At 42.1% G+C, this 19,143-nt stretch overlaps 1 protein-coding gene across 1 annotated transcript; it reads left to right on the plus strand.

Moving 5' to 3' along the window:
• The first annotated feature begins 10,774 nt into the window (after positions 1-10,774).
• On the plus strand, positions 10,775-18,846 carry LOC130036909 (histone H3.1-like). The gene is made up of 2 exons (XM_056128837.1): positions 10,775-10,940; positions 18,491-18,846. The coding sequence occupies exons 1-2, from the start codon at positions 10,775-10,777 to the stop codon at positions 18,844-18,846; spliced, it is 522 nt and encodes a 173-aa protein (XP_055984812.1).
• Positions 18,847-19,143: the final 297 nt, after the last annotated feature.

Below are 19,143 nucleotides of genomic sequence, written 5' to 3' on the forward strand. Positions count from 1 at the left end.
ATGCAAGGATGGTTTAACATTCGGAAATCAATCAACATAATCATCATATCAACAAAAGAAAAGATAAAACCATAGGATCATATCAATAGATGCAGATAAAGCATTTGACAAGATCCAGCACCCATTTATGATGAAAATAGGTATTGAAGGAACTTTTCTCAATATAGTCAAAGCCATCTACCACAAGCCTATGGCAAACATTATTCTCAATGGTGGAAAAACTAAGAGCCTTCCCTCTAAGATCAAGGACAAGACAAGGATACCCACTCTGACCACTTCTGTTCAATATAGTACTGGAAGTACTTGCAATAGTGCTTAGGCAAGAAAAGAAATTAAGGGCATCCAGATAGGAAAGGAAGAAATCAAGCTCTCACTATTTGCAGATGATATGATACTATATTTGGAGAACCCTAAGGCCTCTCCCCAAAAAAAACCGAGAAACAATAGACTTATATAGTAAAGTTGCAGTCTATAAAATCAATACCCAAAAGTCCATGGCTTTGTTATAAGCAAACAATTATAGAGAAGAAAGTGATGTGAAAAAAAGTGACCCTGTTCAAAATGATGCTTCAGAAAATCAAATCCTCAAAATCAGCTTATCTAAGGATGTAAAGGACCTGTACAAAGAATACTACAAAATGCTTCTTCCCGAAATAAAAGAGGACACAGGGAAATGGAAACATATGCCCTGCTCATGGATTGGGAGAATTAATATTCTCAAAATGGCAATACTCCCCAAAGAGTTATACAGATTCAATGTAATCCCTATAAGGATACCCATGAAATTTGTCAAAGAAATGGATCAAACACTCCTGAAACTCGTATGGAACAATAAGCCCCCACGAATAGCTAAAGCAATTCTTGGGGGGAAAAAAGATGGGGCACATCACCTTCCCCAACCTCAAACTCTACTACTAAGTGGTAATAATTAAAACAGCATGGTACTGGAACAAAGTCAGAGCTGCGGACCAATGGAACAGGGTTGAATATCCTTACACACACCCTCAATTATATGATTATCTAAATATTTGGTAAGGGAGTAAGAAATGTGAAGTGGAGAAAGGAAAGCCTCTAACAAATGGTGCTCACAAACTTGGACAGCTACATGCAATAAAAATGGACTCAGACCTCTACCTAACACCAGTGACAAAAGTCATATCCAAGTGGATTAAAGACCTCAACATCAGACCAGAATCCATAAAGTACACTGAAGAGAAGGTCTGCAAAACCCTCCATGACATTGAAGCTAACCGTATCTTCAAAGACGACATGACATTTACCAAGAAAGTGGAAACAAAGATTAAAAAATTGGGACTATCTTAAACTAAGAAGCTTCTGAACCTCCAAAGAAACTGAACAGATTACAAAGACAGTCTGCAGAATCGGAAAGGATATGCAGCCAATACCCATCTGAAAAGAGGTTAATATCAAGGATATACAAGGCACTGGTTGAACTCTACAAGAAGAAAACATCCAATCTCATCATAAAGTGGGGCGATGAAATGAACAGAAACTTTTTCAAAGAAGAAATCTGCATGGCCAAAAGGCACGTGAAAAAATGCTCTTCATCACTAATCATGAGGGAGATGCAGATCAAAAAAACTATAAGATTTCATCTCACCAGAGATACTGGCACACATCCAAAAGAACAAAAGCAACCAATGTTGGCGTGAATGTGGGGAGAAGGGGACTATTCTTCACTGCTGATGGAAATGCTGACTGGTTCAGCCCTTTTGGAAAACAGTGTGGACGTTTCTCAAAAAACTAGAAACTGAGCTCCCATTTGACCCAGCGATACCACTTCTGGGAATATATCCCGGAGATGCAAAAAAGTACAGTAAAAATGACATCTGTAATTGTATGTTTATTGCAACATAGTTTACAATAATCAGAATCTGGAAAAAACCTGAGTGCCCGAGAACAAATGACTGGTTAAGGAAACTCTGGTTCATCTACACAATGGAATACTATGCAGCTGTTAGAAAAGATGAAGTCATGAAATTTGCATATAAGTGGATAGACATGGAGAATATCATGCTAAATCATGATAGGAGTCAGAAATAGAGGGATAGACATAGAAGGACTACTCTTATTTGTGGAATATAAAGTAACAGAATAGGAGACTAACACCAAAGGATATAGATAAGGATCACGAAGATTGCCCCATGGCTTGGAAGCTGGTCTCACCTGCTGGGGGAAAAGGCAACTCAGAAAAGGAACCACCAAGTAAAGAATGCTTGGAGGGCTCATTCAGGATGGGAGATGCTTGCTTAAAGTAGACTATAGACCGAACATGATGGCCACTTAATACCTGTATTACAAACCATAACACACAAAAGGAGAGACAGAGTAAAAGAGAATGTGCCTGCTACAGAATTGGGGGACTAGGAGGGGTCATGGGAGGGATGGGAGGGATGCTGGGAACATTGGTGGAGAATGGGCACTGGTGAAGGGATGGGTACTCAATTATTGTATGACTGAAACGTAATCACCAAAGTTTGTAAGTCTGTAACTGTACCTCACAGTGATTCATCAAAAATTTTTAGAAATTAAAAAATATAAATATTTAACACATTTTACTATACATGTGCTTTGGCTTAAATTCAACTTCTGAATTTTTATTTTACAAATGTATTAACACATACAAATATTAAGAGCACAGATAAATTTTTGCTGTGTTCTTTTAAAAGCAAAGGAAAGTAATCTGTGGTTAGAGAATTAAATAAATTATATTACTTCCATTTATTTGGAACATAATGCAGCCAATATTATGTTATTGTCATGAACCAAATGCATTAACTGTTCATATACTATCATGAAATTTAGGATGAATTTTCCTAGGGAAGAAATGAAGTAAGACATAGATACTAACATTTAGAATTGTACATGAATCTTATCGTGTGACAAGTGTTACAGAGAGACTGAGCAGTGTGAGATAAATAGAGAAATAGCAAGTACTTTCATAAAGGATTTGAATCAGAAACACTTTTGTCTAAATTCTGTTTAGATTTTGGGTAGAGGAGAGTAAATCTGACCACACTCAAGACTTACTTCTGGCTCTGTGGTTCTTATTTGGAAGACTGTATGCAGTGCTGGAATCAAACTAGCATTGGCCATGCACTAAGCAAACACCTCAACCCCTGTACTCTCTCTCTGGCCTCAAGTCTCTTCACACTTTTATTCTTTCATAATCTATACTTTTCTACTAATTAAGATTTAATAACTGAAAGATATAGCAAGTATAGAATTACAAAGTTAGAACATTCATGAATATTTCAAGTTGTCACATGGTGCACAAGTATTTGGTAATAAGGCTGCAACTGGGCTTGAGTCTTTTCATGCCTAAATTCCAATTCTTACCAAGTTTCCTTAACAATGTGTATACTATCTATCACTTCTTAAGAACCTTCTGTGTGCTATGTGCTATGAGAGTGTTGTGCCTCATAAGTTGAACTTGACAAATATGTATAAATAAAAATAAAATATTATTTTCATTTCATAGATTAGGAAATGATATACCTAGCTAATAATTGTTAATCCAGTATACTGAAACCCGAATTTCAACCCAAGCTTAAACAATTTCTAAGTATTTAGAGCCCTAAGGTTTAGGTTTAGAGCCCTAAGGTTTAGAGCCCTAAGGTTTAGAGCTCTAAGGTTTAGAGGGCTGGAGCGATAGCACAGCGGGTAGGGCGTTCGCCTTACAAGCGGCCAACATGGCCGACCCGAGTTCGATCCCTCCGCCCCTCTCGGAGAGCCCGGCAAGCTACCGAGAGTATTGGATATGCCAGACACAGTAACAACAAAGTCTCCAATGGAGACGTTACTGGGCCCGCTCGAGCAAATCGACGATCAACGGGAGGGCCTTTACCTTTACCTTATACCTAGCTAATAATTGTTAATCCAGTATACTGAAACCCGAATTTCAACCCAAGCTTAAACAATTTCTAAGTATTTCTTCTTGGTATTATTTCATGTCCAATATCTTGAGATTAGGAAATTAGGAATATTTGAAGTAGTTATTTAAGATTTTGCTTACTTGTTGTGAAATTTGTCAATAAATCACTAGTAACATCAGAAAATCATTTTAGCTCACTCAAAAGTCATGCATTTCATTGTTCAATTTCACTATATTTTATACATTCTCTACTGAATCAAAAACTTTTGTAATATCAATATTGTTGCCAATCTACACACATTGATTTGCTTTAGAAAAAATAAATCAGAAAAACACTTCAAATTCTACTCCCAATTCTGTCTGTCCATTGCTTCTGTTTTGGTAGATACTATGAAATCACAAAGTAAAGATATTAATGTTAAAAACTAATTAAGTTAATTCCTGTATCTACCACAAGAATTACTATAATCTGCAACTAACAATCAAAATCTGATTCATTTATAATTGAATTCCACAAAGCTTCCAATTATACCTACTATTGTTTTAAATATTAAGATTCAGTTTGATGTAGTCCCCTTTGTTTATATTTGCCACCATTTGCCTGGTCAGTGCTGTTTCATCCTTAAAGGTGATTTTAGCTTCAATGTAATGGAGATTCCTGTCTACATTTTCCTCTATGTACCTTATGAATTCATATCTAATATTGAGGTCTTTAATTCACTTTGATCTGACTTTTGTGCCTGGCATTAGACAGAGGTTCATTTTTTTTTTTTTTGGCAGGTAGCTATCTAGTTTTCCCAGCACCACTTGTTGAAGAAGCTTTCCTTGTTCCACTTAACATTTCTTGCTCCTTTGTCAAAGATTAAGTGGTCATATATTTGGGGATCTGTGACAGAATATTCAACTCTGTTCCATTGGTCTGTGGCTCAGTTTGTAACCCAATATCATGCTGTTTTTTAATTACTACTGCTTTGTAATATAGTTTGAGGTTGGGTGCTGAAAGTAGATAATGGACCAACATGATGACCTCTCAGTGTCTGTATTGCAAACCATAATGCCCAAAAGTAGAGAGAGAGTATGGGGAATATTGTCTGCCATGGAGGCAGGGGAAGGGTGGGTAAGGGGCTGGAGAGATTGGTGGTGGGGAATGTTCACTGGTGGAGGGATGGGTGTTTGATCATTATGTGATTGTAACCCAAACATGAAAGCTTGTAAGTATCTCACAGTGATTCAATAAAATTAAAAAATTTAAAAATAATTTAAAAAAAAAGATCCAATACAGGGGTATGGTACTGCCAGCAGGTCGATCTGTACCTATGAGGTGAGTGCATCAGGTGCCTTCAGACTTCCAGACACCCCCAAATTGCTGCTGTGCCTTTGGCCAGACCCCAAAAACTTGGGACAAAGTTTACCAAGAAAGTAAACGGCCAAAAGTTAGGTATATGGGAGACACACCCACAAACCACCTCTGGCTGAGCTATATAATTGGAGGCATGGCCTCTCTGGTTCCTGATCAAACTGCTTAATGGCCATGATCCTAGAGACTCAGAAACAAATCTCAAAACCCAGCGGCTTTTGGCAGAAATGCGTCCAGTCCCTGCAGTAGGTTACTGGTGCTGGGCCAACCCAGGTGGGAATAGGTTTCATGCCTTGGCCTATTCCGCCTGGCGGCCCAGTGGCCACCATCCTCCAGAGGCCACTGGATAGTCAGGTTTGGACCCTCAGTGACGAGACATGCAGGGCCTCACGGGATGGAGGTGGAGCCAGTCCTTTCCTCCCCACCCCAACGAGACCCCAAGTCATTGCCGATGAACAGCCTCTCTGGCTCCTGATCAAGCTGCTTAATGGCCATGATCCCAGACACTCAGAAACAAATCTCGAAACCCAGCAGCTTTTGGCAGAAATGCATCTGGACCCCGCAGTAGGTTACTGTCGCTGGGCTACCCGAAGGTGGAAAAAGTGTTGTCCCTCCACCTGCTCCCCCTAGGCGGCTCGGTGGCCACCATTCTCCAGAGGCCACTGGACAGTCAGGTTTGGGCCCTCAGTGATGAGACGTGGGGGCCTCATGGGATGGGGGTGGAGCCAGCTTTTCCCTCCTCGTCCCAACAAGAACCCGAGTTGTCGCCCATGAATGGCCTTTCTGGCTCGTGATCAAGCTGCTTAACGGACATGATCCCAGAGACTCAGGAGCAAATCTCGGAACCCAGCAGGTTTTGACAAAAATCCCTCCAGATTTAAGTGTTAAAATTTCAGAATTTCAAAATCGCACGGCCATTACTGCAGCCACGCAACATCATATGTTATTAATAACCAGCAATAGAAAACAAATTGTCTACTTTTGCCTTTTCAGCAGATCAGAGTGTTGGGGTAAAATCTCAAATAACAATGGTGGGTCTGGTGTCAAGATATTGAATGTGATCAAAGCAGAGAGAGAGTAATGTGGAAATCATCTGCCCCACAGGTAAGGGGAGGGTGTGGGATGGAGGTATCCTGGGGTTGTTGGGGGTGGAGAATGGGCACTGGTGAAGGTATGAGTGTTTCCTTCTACGACTGAGACTTAGACCCGAAAGGTTTGTAACTGCTCTCACGCTGATTCAATAAATAAAATTATAAAAAATGGGGAAAAAAAAGTAAGGTGGAGTTCATGCCCAATTCAATCAGCTAATCGGTGGCTGAATAAATAGCAGTACTCCTACATAAAAAAAGGTTCAATACAACAATAATGTTTGTCATTACTTTTATGAATTTACATAGCTTCACAAACAATATGCTACTGGGAGCCAAGGTTTCAGCTTCCTAAATCCATATTTTCTAATTTTATGTATTTTGGCTTAGAATTATGAATACAATAGTTTAATTTTTGTGAGTATATGCAGTACCACATTCTCAACACAGAGCACAAGCAGCTCAGCCATCCCAGTAGGCTCTAACTCCAGACTGTAGTCTCTGGACCCTTCTTGGTTTGGGTCAGGCTGCATCCCTGCTCCGCCAGAAGGTCCAGCAACAAATCTGACTTCTTCTGGCATATGAATGGCCAAGATCTAAGACTAATCTCAGAGAGTAGACACAGCTGAGCAGATCCAGTTAGGATCCAGGCTGAGAGCTCGGGAGCCTTCTTAGGTTGGGGCAGGCTTGGCCCAAGCAGACCCAAATTCCTCCACATTTAGATGGTCCAGCTCCATGACCTGGGAAAAGGTGTAAACCTGCTGAATAATCCCGGTACTACAGCTCCTGGAACATACACACACAAGTAACATCTTGAAACTTTATAACGTTGACAGATTAGTAGGGGCACAAAAAATTAGATGAGGACATTGTATTGAAACCCGCTGGGTTAAATGAGTGAAAACAATAATAAAGGAAGCTAAAGTAGCACCTAATGGCTCAATAAATTCTCAAACAATTATTTTAGTAACATAATTGTGAGCTATCTGTTGTAATAAGAAATGTAAGGTAAATTATTTTGTGCCTGCAAAGGGGACAGAGATGGGGAGGGTTTAGAAACAGGGGACAATGGTGGAAGGAAGGTCACACTGGGGGCAGGACTGGTATTGGAACATTGAATACCTAAAAACAACTGTATTATGAGCAACTTTGTATATAACTATTTAAATTTTCAGACATTAAAACAAAAATCACAATTGTATAAAAGTTAATTTAAATTTGAAACATTTTATGTATCAATGACCAACCATTTTGGGTTTTTTTTGGGGGGGTGTCACACCTGGCTATGCACAGGGGTTACTCCTGGCTCTACACTCAGGAATTACCCCTGGCAGTGCTCAGGAGACCATATGGGACTCTGGGAATCGAACCCGGGTCGGCCGCATGCAAGGCAAACACCTTGCCCACTGTGCTATGGCTCCAGCCCCTCCATCCTGATGGAACGATAGCACAGTGGTAGGGCGTTTGCCTTGTGCACAGCCAGCCTGACTGAGCTGGGTTTGATTTCTCTGCCCCTCTTGGAGAGCCCAGCAAGCTACCGAGAGTATCTCGTCTGCATGGCAAAGTCTGGCAAGCTACCCATGACGTATTCAATATGCCAAACACAATAACAGCAAGTCTCAAAAAATGGAGAAGTTACTGGGCCCTCTCAAGCAAATCAATGAACAACGAGAGGACAGTGTTTGACAGTTTGAACAACCACATGAAATGCCTCAATATGATTATATGTAAATGTATATATATATATATGCCTATGATGTATTCTGTGCCTTTTCTATGATTGTCTTGATAATAGATAAATTTTGGGCCAGTTGCCCAAGGGTTGTTAGGCATGGCCCCTGGGCTCCTTGTGCACAGAAGGACATGAATTTCATATATTAATCAATAATCTGTTTTATTGAGATACAATTGCAGTTAATAAAAAATGCATCAAAAGTTTACAGAATAAAGATTGATCACTTTTCAAATATATACCTATGAAATTAATTGTGTAAAATGATCTATTGACTCTTCCAGTCCAACCTCCACAGTATTTTGGGCTGAACTGGGAATTAAACAAGGTCTCACATGTTATGTTTCTCATGAACATTGTCTTCATGAAATTCAGCTGCAGTCCGACCTTTCCACACTCACGGTTGAAGTCAGCCAGCATTTTTGCTGCTTGGCTAATGTTTGGTGTTATTAGAACAATGTCACTAGCAAAGCAGAGATGGTGTAGTTGCCGACCATCTATCTTCACTCCAAGTCTTTCCCATTGCACTTGTCACATGACGTTCTCAAGGGTGACACTGAAGAGTTTCAGTGAAATGGCATCACATTGTCAAACCTGTCTCTTTACATTGATGATCACTTCCTTGTAAAATGGTGAGATCCTAATGGCGAATTTATAATACACCTCACAGAGGATTCTGCTGTACTGAGTTTGAATGCCCTGTTTGGCTAGGGCTTTGATGACCTCTTCAGTCTCAACAGTATCAAAGGCCTTCTTTAAATCAATGAAGAGCAGCATCTTGAACTCTTGCAAAACCTCAATGACCTTGGTCACCATGTGGATATGGTCAATCATGCTGAACCCTTTTCAGAACCCAGGTTGCTCACATGGTTGTCCTTTGTCTAGTGTTCTGCGAATCCTATTCAGCATGACTCAAGTGAATAACTTGTAAATGACGACAATAGGCAGATTGGACAATAGTTGCTGATGGATGTCTTCCTTCTCGTATAACAGAACAGTCCTGCTCGTTTTCCATTGGGACAGAACCTTGCATTCAGAAGGTAGTGTGTGAAGAGTCGAGCCAGTGTATTGACGAGTACTGGCTACAGATTCTTCAGGTGTTCGGGTCAGACCTTGTCTGGACCAGGTGCTGTACACTTCTTTACCAATGAGATGGTGTGTCGGATTTCAGAAGGGAGAATACTAGGAATGACATATCCATACTGCAGAATTTGGTATGTGGGCAGGTGGACGTGCTATCAAATAGATCCAAGTAGAAGTCGTGGATAATCTTTCCATTGCCCTTCTGGAAGCTGTGATAGATTCATCAGGACGTCGGAGGGCAGTCATCTTGGTCTTGTAGTAGGCGAAGGACAGGCGGGTGTTGCAAATACTTTTCCTGGCTTCTGCTGCATCAACCATCACTGCTGCTCTTCTCTTTTTGAGGTCCTTTATCACTTCTCTGCACAGATTTGCAAGCTCAGGCGGTAGCTTGTGATTGACTGAGGTTCAAGCCAAACCACATTGGTGAATGAGCTCGAGAGTTTCCATAGACAGGGGTCTCTTTGTGACTTTCTCTTTCTTGGCATGCCTCACACAATCATGGAAGTGCTAAACCAGTAGACTGTATTCCTCATTGATGTTATCAATAATGGCTTCTTCCCATATTACCACAATAGTGCCAAAGAGCTCCCAGCTGGTGGTCATTCTGGGAGTTCTCTTCTTAAACTTTGCAGCCCTTTCTCACTGCTCTGTGAAGTAGAATTCCACACAAAGAACACGGTGGTCTGATCCCGTTTGGAATTTTGGGACAACAGTGACATCGGTCAGGAAAAACCCTCACTTGAATATGATGTGGTCAATTTCTTTGAAGAACTGTTCACCAGAAGACTCCCATGTCCATTGTTTAGATTTGGCCTTCTGGAACTGCGAGTTACTATGGATGGTCTTGGTCAACATGATGAAATCAGTCTCTCACCCTGTTTTTTCCATTCTAGGCCATGGGTCCCTATGTGGAGTTCTTCAGACAACCATCTCGGATCTATCTTGGCATTAAAATCACTGACAATGATCTTGTAGAAGGTGTGGTCTTCTTTATAGAACTTCTCCAGCTCCGTGTAGAATTTGTCAATTTCTTCTTCATCATAGTTGTATGTTGGTGTGTAGACAACAAAGATAGAAACTGCCAGCAATGAGACACATCTATTTAAATGTAAGCATCCGATTCGGGTTGTTAGGCACTTGAATGAATCAATGCTCATGGCCAAGTTTGTGTTGACAAGGACACCGACACCACCGCGGCCTCTACTGTCACATGTTCCGAGGAACAGTTCTTTTCCAGTGTCGAAAATGGCATGATGTGATCGATGTCTTCTCTTCTTGGTCAATTCAATGACATCATACTTGATTTTCTGCGCTTGTACCATCAGGTCCTCGATGGATGCTTCCGATGCCAGTGTATGCACATTAAAAGTGCAGATAGTCATTTTAGTCCTTCTTTGTTTTGGCAGCCTAGTTTGGCCCTGAGATTTTAGCAGCGTGTTCTTGCTCATCTTTCTCAATGCTACTGTACTGGGGGCTCTTCCAGGGTCAGGGGTATGAGGTCCATTTTTGTTACTGTTTTTGGCATATAGAATATGCCACGGGTAGCTTGCCAGGCTCTGCCATGAGGGTGGCATGTTGTAATGACCTGCACACTGACAAACACGCCACACACCTTGTGCATGACGTGCTGCTCTCATACGGAAAGTACTGGCCAGATCGACACGGTCAATGTAAAGAGTCTAGTCCTGCACCTGCCTGCATCTCTGGGCAGCACCTGTTGGTTCACTCTTCACCCATTGGTGCCATTGCCACACCCTCGTCATGATGAGGTGGTGAACCATCGAGGTCGGTGGACCTCACTTATCCACAATAGCTGGCCCCCTCCCTTTTCCTCGCTTATCTGCTATAGCTGCCCCCTCCCTATTCCTCACTTATCTACAAGTAGAAATATGTAAAATAACAAATGTGACTTTACAACATAAAATCACTTTAAATATTCAGAGATAGATGGGCTTGGGGAAAAAGTCTAATAAGCCTAACTAGAAATAAAAGTTACAATAGACATCACAAAATATAATACAATAGATATCACTAGAGCTGAATCTCACAAAGACAATGTTTATGAGAAACAGCCTCATTCCTGATGCTCTGTTCGCTCTCAACGGAACGACTATCTCCGAGTGCAATAGTTATGTGTACCTAGGTCAAGAAGTCAACATGACAAATGACCTGGCACCTGAGTTGCCCAGGAGGAAGAGAGCGGCTTGGAGCGCTTCAAGAGCATCAAAGAAATAGCTAACAGGATGAAGAATCTTGGACTCCAGGCACATATCTTTGATTCCACTGTTCTTCCTGCATTAACATACGCCTCAGAGACCTGGGCCCTATGCAAACAGAATGAGAACGCTATTCGGGTCTCCCAAAGAGGAATCAAAAGAGCTATGCTTGGAGTATCACGTTTCACTCAAATGAGAGAAAGTATCCGGAGTTCCAACCTCCGTTGAGATCAAGAATCAGGGACGCTGCCTCGTTTACCAAGGCGTCAAAAATCAGATGGGCTGGACACGTAATGAGATTTGGAGATGACCGCTGGATTAGAGCTGCTACCGACTGGATTCCACGGGACATCAAAAGACCGTGTGGCCGCCCACCTGCCAGATGGTCAGACTTCTTCGTCAAGACCCTGAATGATCGGTTTGAGGCTCTTTGTGTTCCTAGAATGAACAGACACCATTGGGCTACACTAGCATGCAACAGGGACAAATGGAGGCGTTACTGGAGCCCACTCAAGCAAATTGATGATTAATGGGAAGTCAATGATCAAGTGATAGATATCACAGAAATAAATGTTACAACAGATCACTGTATCACTCTCATCCCATCGATGGTCGAATTACTCGAGTGGGCGCCAATAACGTCTCTATTCTTCCCAGCCCTGAGATTTTAGCAGCCTCTTCTTACTAGCCTTTTCCCAATGATGGAAGACTATTTCAGGGTCAGGTGAATGAGACCTGTTGTTGTTACTGTATTTGGCATATTGAATATGCCACAGGGAGCTTGGCAGGCTCTGTGGGGCTGGATACTCTCGGTAGCTTGTTGGACTCTCCTACAAGCTATCAAGAGTATATATTGCCTACTGTCTGAACCCCATCAGATATGGTGTAGTAATTGTGGAAAATGGGTAGGAAATGTCTTATAATGTGTTGCACAGCTGCTTTGTAGCTACGCAGTCCAGAAAGCATCCTGGAGTGTCACGGTGGTTGGGTAATGGAGGTTGGCTGCCGGGGCTGGGTCCCTTGGGGTGAGGAGGGCTCTCACCCACCCCATGGTCTGGTGCATAGTCCGGTGGCAAGGTTCTGGAAGTCTCATTTTACACTCCCGTCTGGGAGGAGCATCCTGAGTTCTGGAGAGTGGCTGATGAGATTATCTGGTGCCAGCAGGGTGTGGCTTATGGAGACTAGGGGAAGCAAGCAAAGGAAATTTGTGACCTTGGACTCTGGACTCAATGGATCCCTGGAACAGAGATCCTCTGCCTGCTTCCCCCAGTCTCTGGTGACTCAGGGATCACATCCATATGCCACTCTCTGCCAGCATCAGATAATCTCCTCATCAGTCACCCTCCCAAACTCAGGATGCTCCTCCCAGATGGGAGTATAAAATGAGGCTCCCAGTACCATGCCACCAGACTACGCACCAGGCTGTGGGGCGGGTGAGAGCCCTTCTCACCCCAAGGGACCCAGCCCTGGCAGCTGACCTCCACTACCCAATCACCACCACACTCCAGGATGCTTTCCAGATGCTCAGGCCGAACCTCACACATGAATGAACCCATGGAACCCAGATAATGCGGTCTTTGTGACTTTGAACTCTGTATTCAATGGGACCCCGGAACAGAGTTACTACAGATACTACAGAAATTCAAAGGAAAATCAGATTATGAGATACAAAATTTATGCCATGAAATTAGGGAAACTGAAAGAAATGGATAAATTCTTGGACTGTTTTAGCTGGCTACAACTGAAGCAGGAGGACAAAGAATACCCAATAGACTGGTATTAGCAAAAATCCAAAATGGCAACCAAAAAATCTGCCCAAAAAACAAAAGCCCAGGCCCTGATAAGTCTGCTCAATATTTCTTCCAGTTTGAAAACTTGAAAATCGACATCCAATCCTTCACATGCTCTTTCAAAGAATATTTTCAGCCATTTTCCATAAGGCAAATGGTTGATACCCAAATATTACCCTGATACCAAAAGTAGAAAGAGACATCACCAAAGCATTCAACTCAAAGGAGGTGGTGCTGAAATCCTCTCAACAACAGTACTATAAAATACAGAGCAAAAATTTATACTTAAAATAAAGCTCTGGTAGGTGGGGGATAGTGGGTGTGTGGTATCATTGGTGGAGGAAGTGGACACTGGTGAAGGGATCAGTGTTGAAACATTGTATGCCTGAATCCAAATCATAAATAATTGTAATTTCATAGTACCTGAATTTAAAAGAAGTATAAAACTATAGACTTATATACTTGATGAATATAGACACAAAGACCCTCAACAAAATATTAGAAAATCTAATCTAACAATTCATTAAAAAGTTCATACACCATTATTAAGTAGAATTTCTCCCATGGGTGCAATTGGTTAACATATGAGAACCAATCAATGTAGTACACCATATAATATAAAGAAAAAATGAAATATATGATCATAACAGTAGAAATAGAAAAGGGCATTTGACAAAACTCAACACCCGTTTTTGAAAAAATAAATAATAAAATAGGGATAGAAGAAACTTTAGGCAAAGCCATTTACCACAATCCTACAGCTAACATCATACTAAATGCTGAAGAACTGAAGGCATTTCCCATATTAGGCACAAGAGTCTTTGTGACAGCAACAAGTAAAGAGATATAAAGTTCATTTTTAAAATTTATCTTGAATGAATCACCGTGAGATACAGTTACAAAACTTTTGTGACTGGGTTTCAGTCACACAATATTCCAACATCCATCCCTCCAGTAGTGTAAATTGCTCACCACAAATATTCTCCATATCCCTCCTGTTATAACGCACGCCACACCTCTCTCTCTCTCTCTCTCTCTCTCTCTCTCTCTCTCTCTCTCTCTCTCTCCCCCTCCCTCTCTCTCTCTCTCTCCCTCCCTCCCTCCTCCCTCCTCCCTCCCCCTTTTGGGGAATATGACTTTCAATATACAAACTGAGAGGCCATCATGTTCGGTCCTTTACCCACTTTCAGCACACATGTCCTATCCAGATCAATCCCTTCCAACAACCATTTCCATGATGGCCCCTTCTCTATCCCAACTGCCCTCTAACCCAGTCCTTGAGGCAGGCTTCTAGTCAAATGTTCACCATTTGCAAATGACATAATAATATACTTAGAAAACCATAATGACTCTATAAAAATGCTCCTAGAAACAATAAATTTTTTTCATCAAAATAGGAGGTTATAAAATCCATGTTCAGAAAACCATGGTATTTCTATGTGCAAGCAACGAAATTAAATAGAAATGTTTTAAAAATTCTAGTCACAATTGTGCCTCAAAAAATCAGTACTGGGGGTATGGTTCTGCCAGCAGGTCAATTTGTATCTGTGAGGCAAGTGCATCAGCAGCCTGATGGCACCGTCAGACTTTCAGATACCCCAAAATTGCTGCTTTGCCTTTGGCCAGACCACAAAAACTTGGGGCAAAGTTTACCAAGAAAGTAAACGGCCAAAAGTTAGGTATGTGGGAGACACACCCACAAACCACTAAGCTGACTCTCCAGCTAAGCTATATAATTGGAGGCATGGCCTCTCTGGTTCCTGATCAAACTGCTTAATGGCCATGATTCCAGAGACTCAGAAACGAATCTCGGAACCCAACAGCTTTTTGCAGAAATGCATCCTGTTCCTGCAGTAGGTCACTGGCTCTGGGCCACTCCAGGTGGGAATAGGTTTCGTGCCTTGGTCTGTTCCCCTTGGCAGCCCGGTGACCACCATCCTCCAGAGGCCACTGGACAGTCAGGTTTGGGCCTGCAGTGATGAGACACGTGGGGCCTCACCAGATGGGGGTGGAACCAGCCCTTTCCTCCCCATCCCAGCAAGACCCCGAGTCGCCACCTACAATGGCCTCTCTGGCTCCTGATCAAACTAATTAATGGCAATGATCCCAGAGACTCAGAAACAAATCTCGAAACCCAGCGGCTTTTGGCAGAAATGCATCTGGACCGCATACAAGGTGGCCACCGCCTCAGATGCTTCTTGGAAAGCCAGGTATGAGCCAGCGGTGACAGGGCAATGGCAGTCTCATGGGAAGGGGGGTGGTACCGGCTCATCCTTCACGCCCTACCGTGGTCATGAGTTGCCCCCCATGAGTGGCTCTGCAGCACGGCCATGGCTGCAGAGGCAAAAGGACTTAGTCCAGATCCCGGAAGCTTGTGGCAGAAAAGTGAATGGACCGTGCATTAAACCATGGTGCCATGCTTCCCTGGGAGGGAAAGGGTGTTGCTCCCTTCCGCCTCCCCCCAACCCCCGCCAGCAGCAAGGTGGCCACCGCCTCAGAGCTTATAAGAAAGCCAGGTATGAGCCGGCGGTGACGGGGCAACTGCAGTCTCATGGGAAGGGGGCAGTACCAGCTCATCCTTTGCGCCCTACCGAGGTCACAAGTTGCCCCCCATGAGCGGCTCTCCGGCACAGCCATAACACCAGACGCACAGAAACCAATCTCGTAATTATCTGGCTCTTTGCAGAAATCCAAAATTGCGAGGCCACTTTTGCAGCCACGTGAGATTATATGATTCTTATAATCAGCTATAGAAAACAAAGTATTTCACAATGCCTTTTCAGCAATTCTGATTGTTGGGGGGACGGGAATTCTAAACAATAATGGTGCATCTTTTGTCGAAATAATGAATGTAATCAATGTAGAGAATAGTTAAGTGGAAATCATCTGCCTCACAGGCATTGGGAGGGGTGGGAGGGGGGTATATTGGGGTTCTTGGTGGTGAAAAATGAGTACTGGTGAAGGAATAAATGTTTGATCATTGTGTGACCGAGACTAAAATCTGAAAGCTTAGTAACTTTTCCCACAGTGATTCAATAAATAAATATAAGAAGAAAAATAATAAATAAAATTATGAAAAAAGTAAAAAAAATCAGTACCTGTGAACCAGCTTATATAATGAAATTAAGATAATTACTGAAATAAAATAAACAGATGAAGATCCAAGGAAATGGAAACAACACCCAATTTATGGATGAAAAGAATCAATATTGGCAAAATGACCAACTTTCCCAAGTTTAATATATACAGATTCAACAAAGTGCCTATAAAAATACTCATGACATTTTTAGAGATATATGCCAAATGCTTTTGAAATTAAAAATGGAGTAATCAAAGCCCTTGAATATCCAAAACAAAACAATCCTAGCAAAAAAAAGACAGGAGGCTCTTCTTTCCCCCACCCTTAAATTATGATATAAAGCTATAATAATCAAGACTGCAGTACTTGACTGACTCTCACACCAATGAAATATATTTGAGATCCCAGAAACAAATCCTATGAAATATGGTCACTTAGTCTTAGACAAATGAGATCAGAATGTAAAACAGAGCAGAAAAAGTCTCAAGTAAATGGTGTTGGGTAAACTGGTCTGTCATATGCAGGGAGAAAAACACACTCAGACTTCTAGCTCACACTATGTAAAAAGCCATTTCAAAATGAACTAAAGACCTTGGTATCTGACCACAATCAATAAATTATATTGATGAAATATAGGAGAAAAAACTTCATGACATTTAGTCTAACAGCATCTTCAGTGACTTAATGTCACTGGTCAAGCAAACAGAAGTAAAGGTGAACAAATAAGATAACATCAAATTAAAAAGCTTTTGCACCACCAAAAAAAGTGATCATCAGAATAAAACGACACTCCACAGATTAGAAGTAAATCTTTTCCCAAGTCATCTGATAAAAACTTAGAATTCAAGAAAAATAAAACACTTGTAAAACTTAGCAATAACAAAAATAAATTAATCATGGGGGAAAATAACAAAAAGAGATGAACATGAACTACATTAAAGATGACCTACAAATGGCCAACAGATACATGACACGTGCTCAACATCCCTTATCATTGAGAAAATACAAATCAAAACAATGATTTTTTGAATATCACTTCATATCAGTGACTGGCACAGAAATAAGTATAAAAACAATCAGTGTTGGCATAAATGTGGGAAAAAGAGAACTTCTTTCACTGTTGGAGGAAAGGTTTTCTGGTTGAATCCTTTTTGAAATAATATTGGACACTTCTCAGAAAGCTAGGAATTGAGCTTCAATAATCTAGCAATTCCAGTACTTGGCATCTACCCTCAAGGTCCTAAACTCTATTCAGAAAAGATATTTCCATGCCAATCTTCATTGCAATGATAATAATAATGGTCAAAATCTGGAAATAATCCAAGTGTTCAAGTACAGATGATTGGATAAAGGAATATATATATTCATACACATACATAACATACATAAGAACATATAATACATATATCGCATATATAATACATATATACTTATGTATTATATATGCAATATATAAGGAGGTAAGAAGGCGTCTACACTGAATGAACCCCTTGCGCTCTCCTGAACCCCGCTCACCATCTCGCTCTGGATGATCCGTGACTCCGCACGCCAGGCATGGAATTCCAGAGGTGATCCCTGCTGGAACTCTGTGCATAATTCCTGCTGGACATCACCTGTTGCTTTGCGGGATTAAGACAGAGTGGCATCGGAAGGGCAAGGTAAAAACCACGGTGACGCCCGCAGCATCACTGCCTCCTCCGGTCAGGCTGAGTCACAACACCTTCGAGCATGGAACAATGACAGTAGTGTATACAATGGCTTATCCACTGCAGGATGTTGTCCACCAACCACCAAGTGACTTGGGACTCGGCACAGGTGTTCGACCTGGCACATACCCTCTGCAATGTATGTGTACATAGCTCTGCCAGCTATTCAACGACCTTCAGGCGTGCTCCATCCACCTCAAGGAGACCAACCTGATGCCGTAGATGCTCCAGGCGCTACCCCGAGAGGCAGGCAGGTGCGTGTTGTCAGCGTGCAAATTGTTACAGCAGGCTGATCACCAGGAACTTACATTCAGTAGACTGGGAACACCTGCAGGAATGATTAGAGATCACCCCATAAGCCTACCCCACCCTCAGGAGAGACCCACAGGCTACCAACAGTATCCAGCCCACATACCAGAGCCTGGCAAGCTACCCATGATGTACTAAATATGCCAACAGCAGTAGCAAAAATGGATCTCATTTCCTTAACTCTGAAGGAGTCTTCAGCTGAGTTGGGAAGAACGAGAGGGGTAATACTGAGCAGAAGGGCGCAAGACAATGCGCGGGAAGGTGCCCCACCAGCAGCTGGCCACCAAGGCAGCTTGTAAGAGAGCGCCAGCCAAGAACAGCATGAAGCTGCACCACTACCGGCCCAACACCATGGCTCTGCATGAAATCTGCCACTACCAGAAGTCCACCGAGCTGCCTATCCGCAAGCTGCCATTCCAGCAGGTGGTGTGTAAGATTGCGCAGGACTTCAAGACAGACCTGCACTCCCAGACCTTGGCCGTCATGGTGCTGCAGGAGGGGTGCAAGACATACCTGGTGGGGCTCTTCAAGGATACCAACTTTTGCACCATCCGTGCCAAGCACGTCACCATTATGCCCAAGGACATCTAGCTGGCGTGCCGCATCCGCAGAGAGAGAGCATGAAGTTTACGATTCTAAAATCTCAGGTCTGGGACAAACGGAGACGCTACTGGCGCCTGCTCAAGCAAACAGATGATTATCGGGATGACAGTGCAATTATATATGTACATACACACTAGAATACTACTCAGATATAAGAAAAGATGCAGTAATGAAACTTGCTGCTACAGGAATTAAACTTGAAGTTATGTCTAGTGAAATCAGTCAGAAGGAAAAAAGACAGATAGAGTGATCACTCTCATATGTGGGATATAAAGAAACATAATA

Source organism: Sorex fumeus, unplaced genomic scaffold (genome assembly GCF_029834395.1).
Source record: "Sorex fumeus unplaced genomic scaffold, SorFum_2.1 ptg000069l, whole genome shotgun sequence".
Taxonomy (NCBI): domain Eukaryota; kingdom Metazoa; phylum Chordata; class Mammalia; order Eulipotyphla; family Soricidae; genus Sorex; species Sorex fumeus.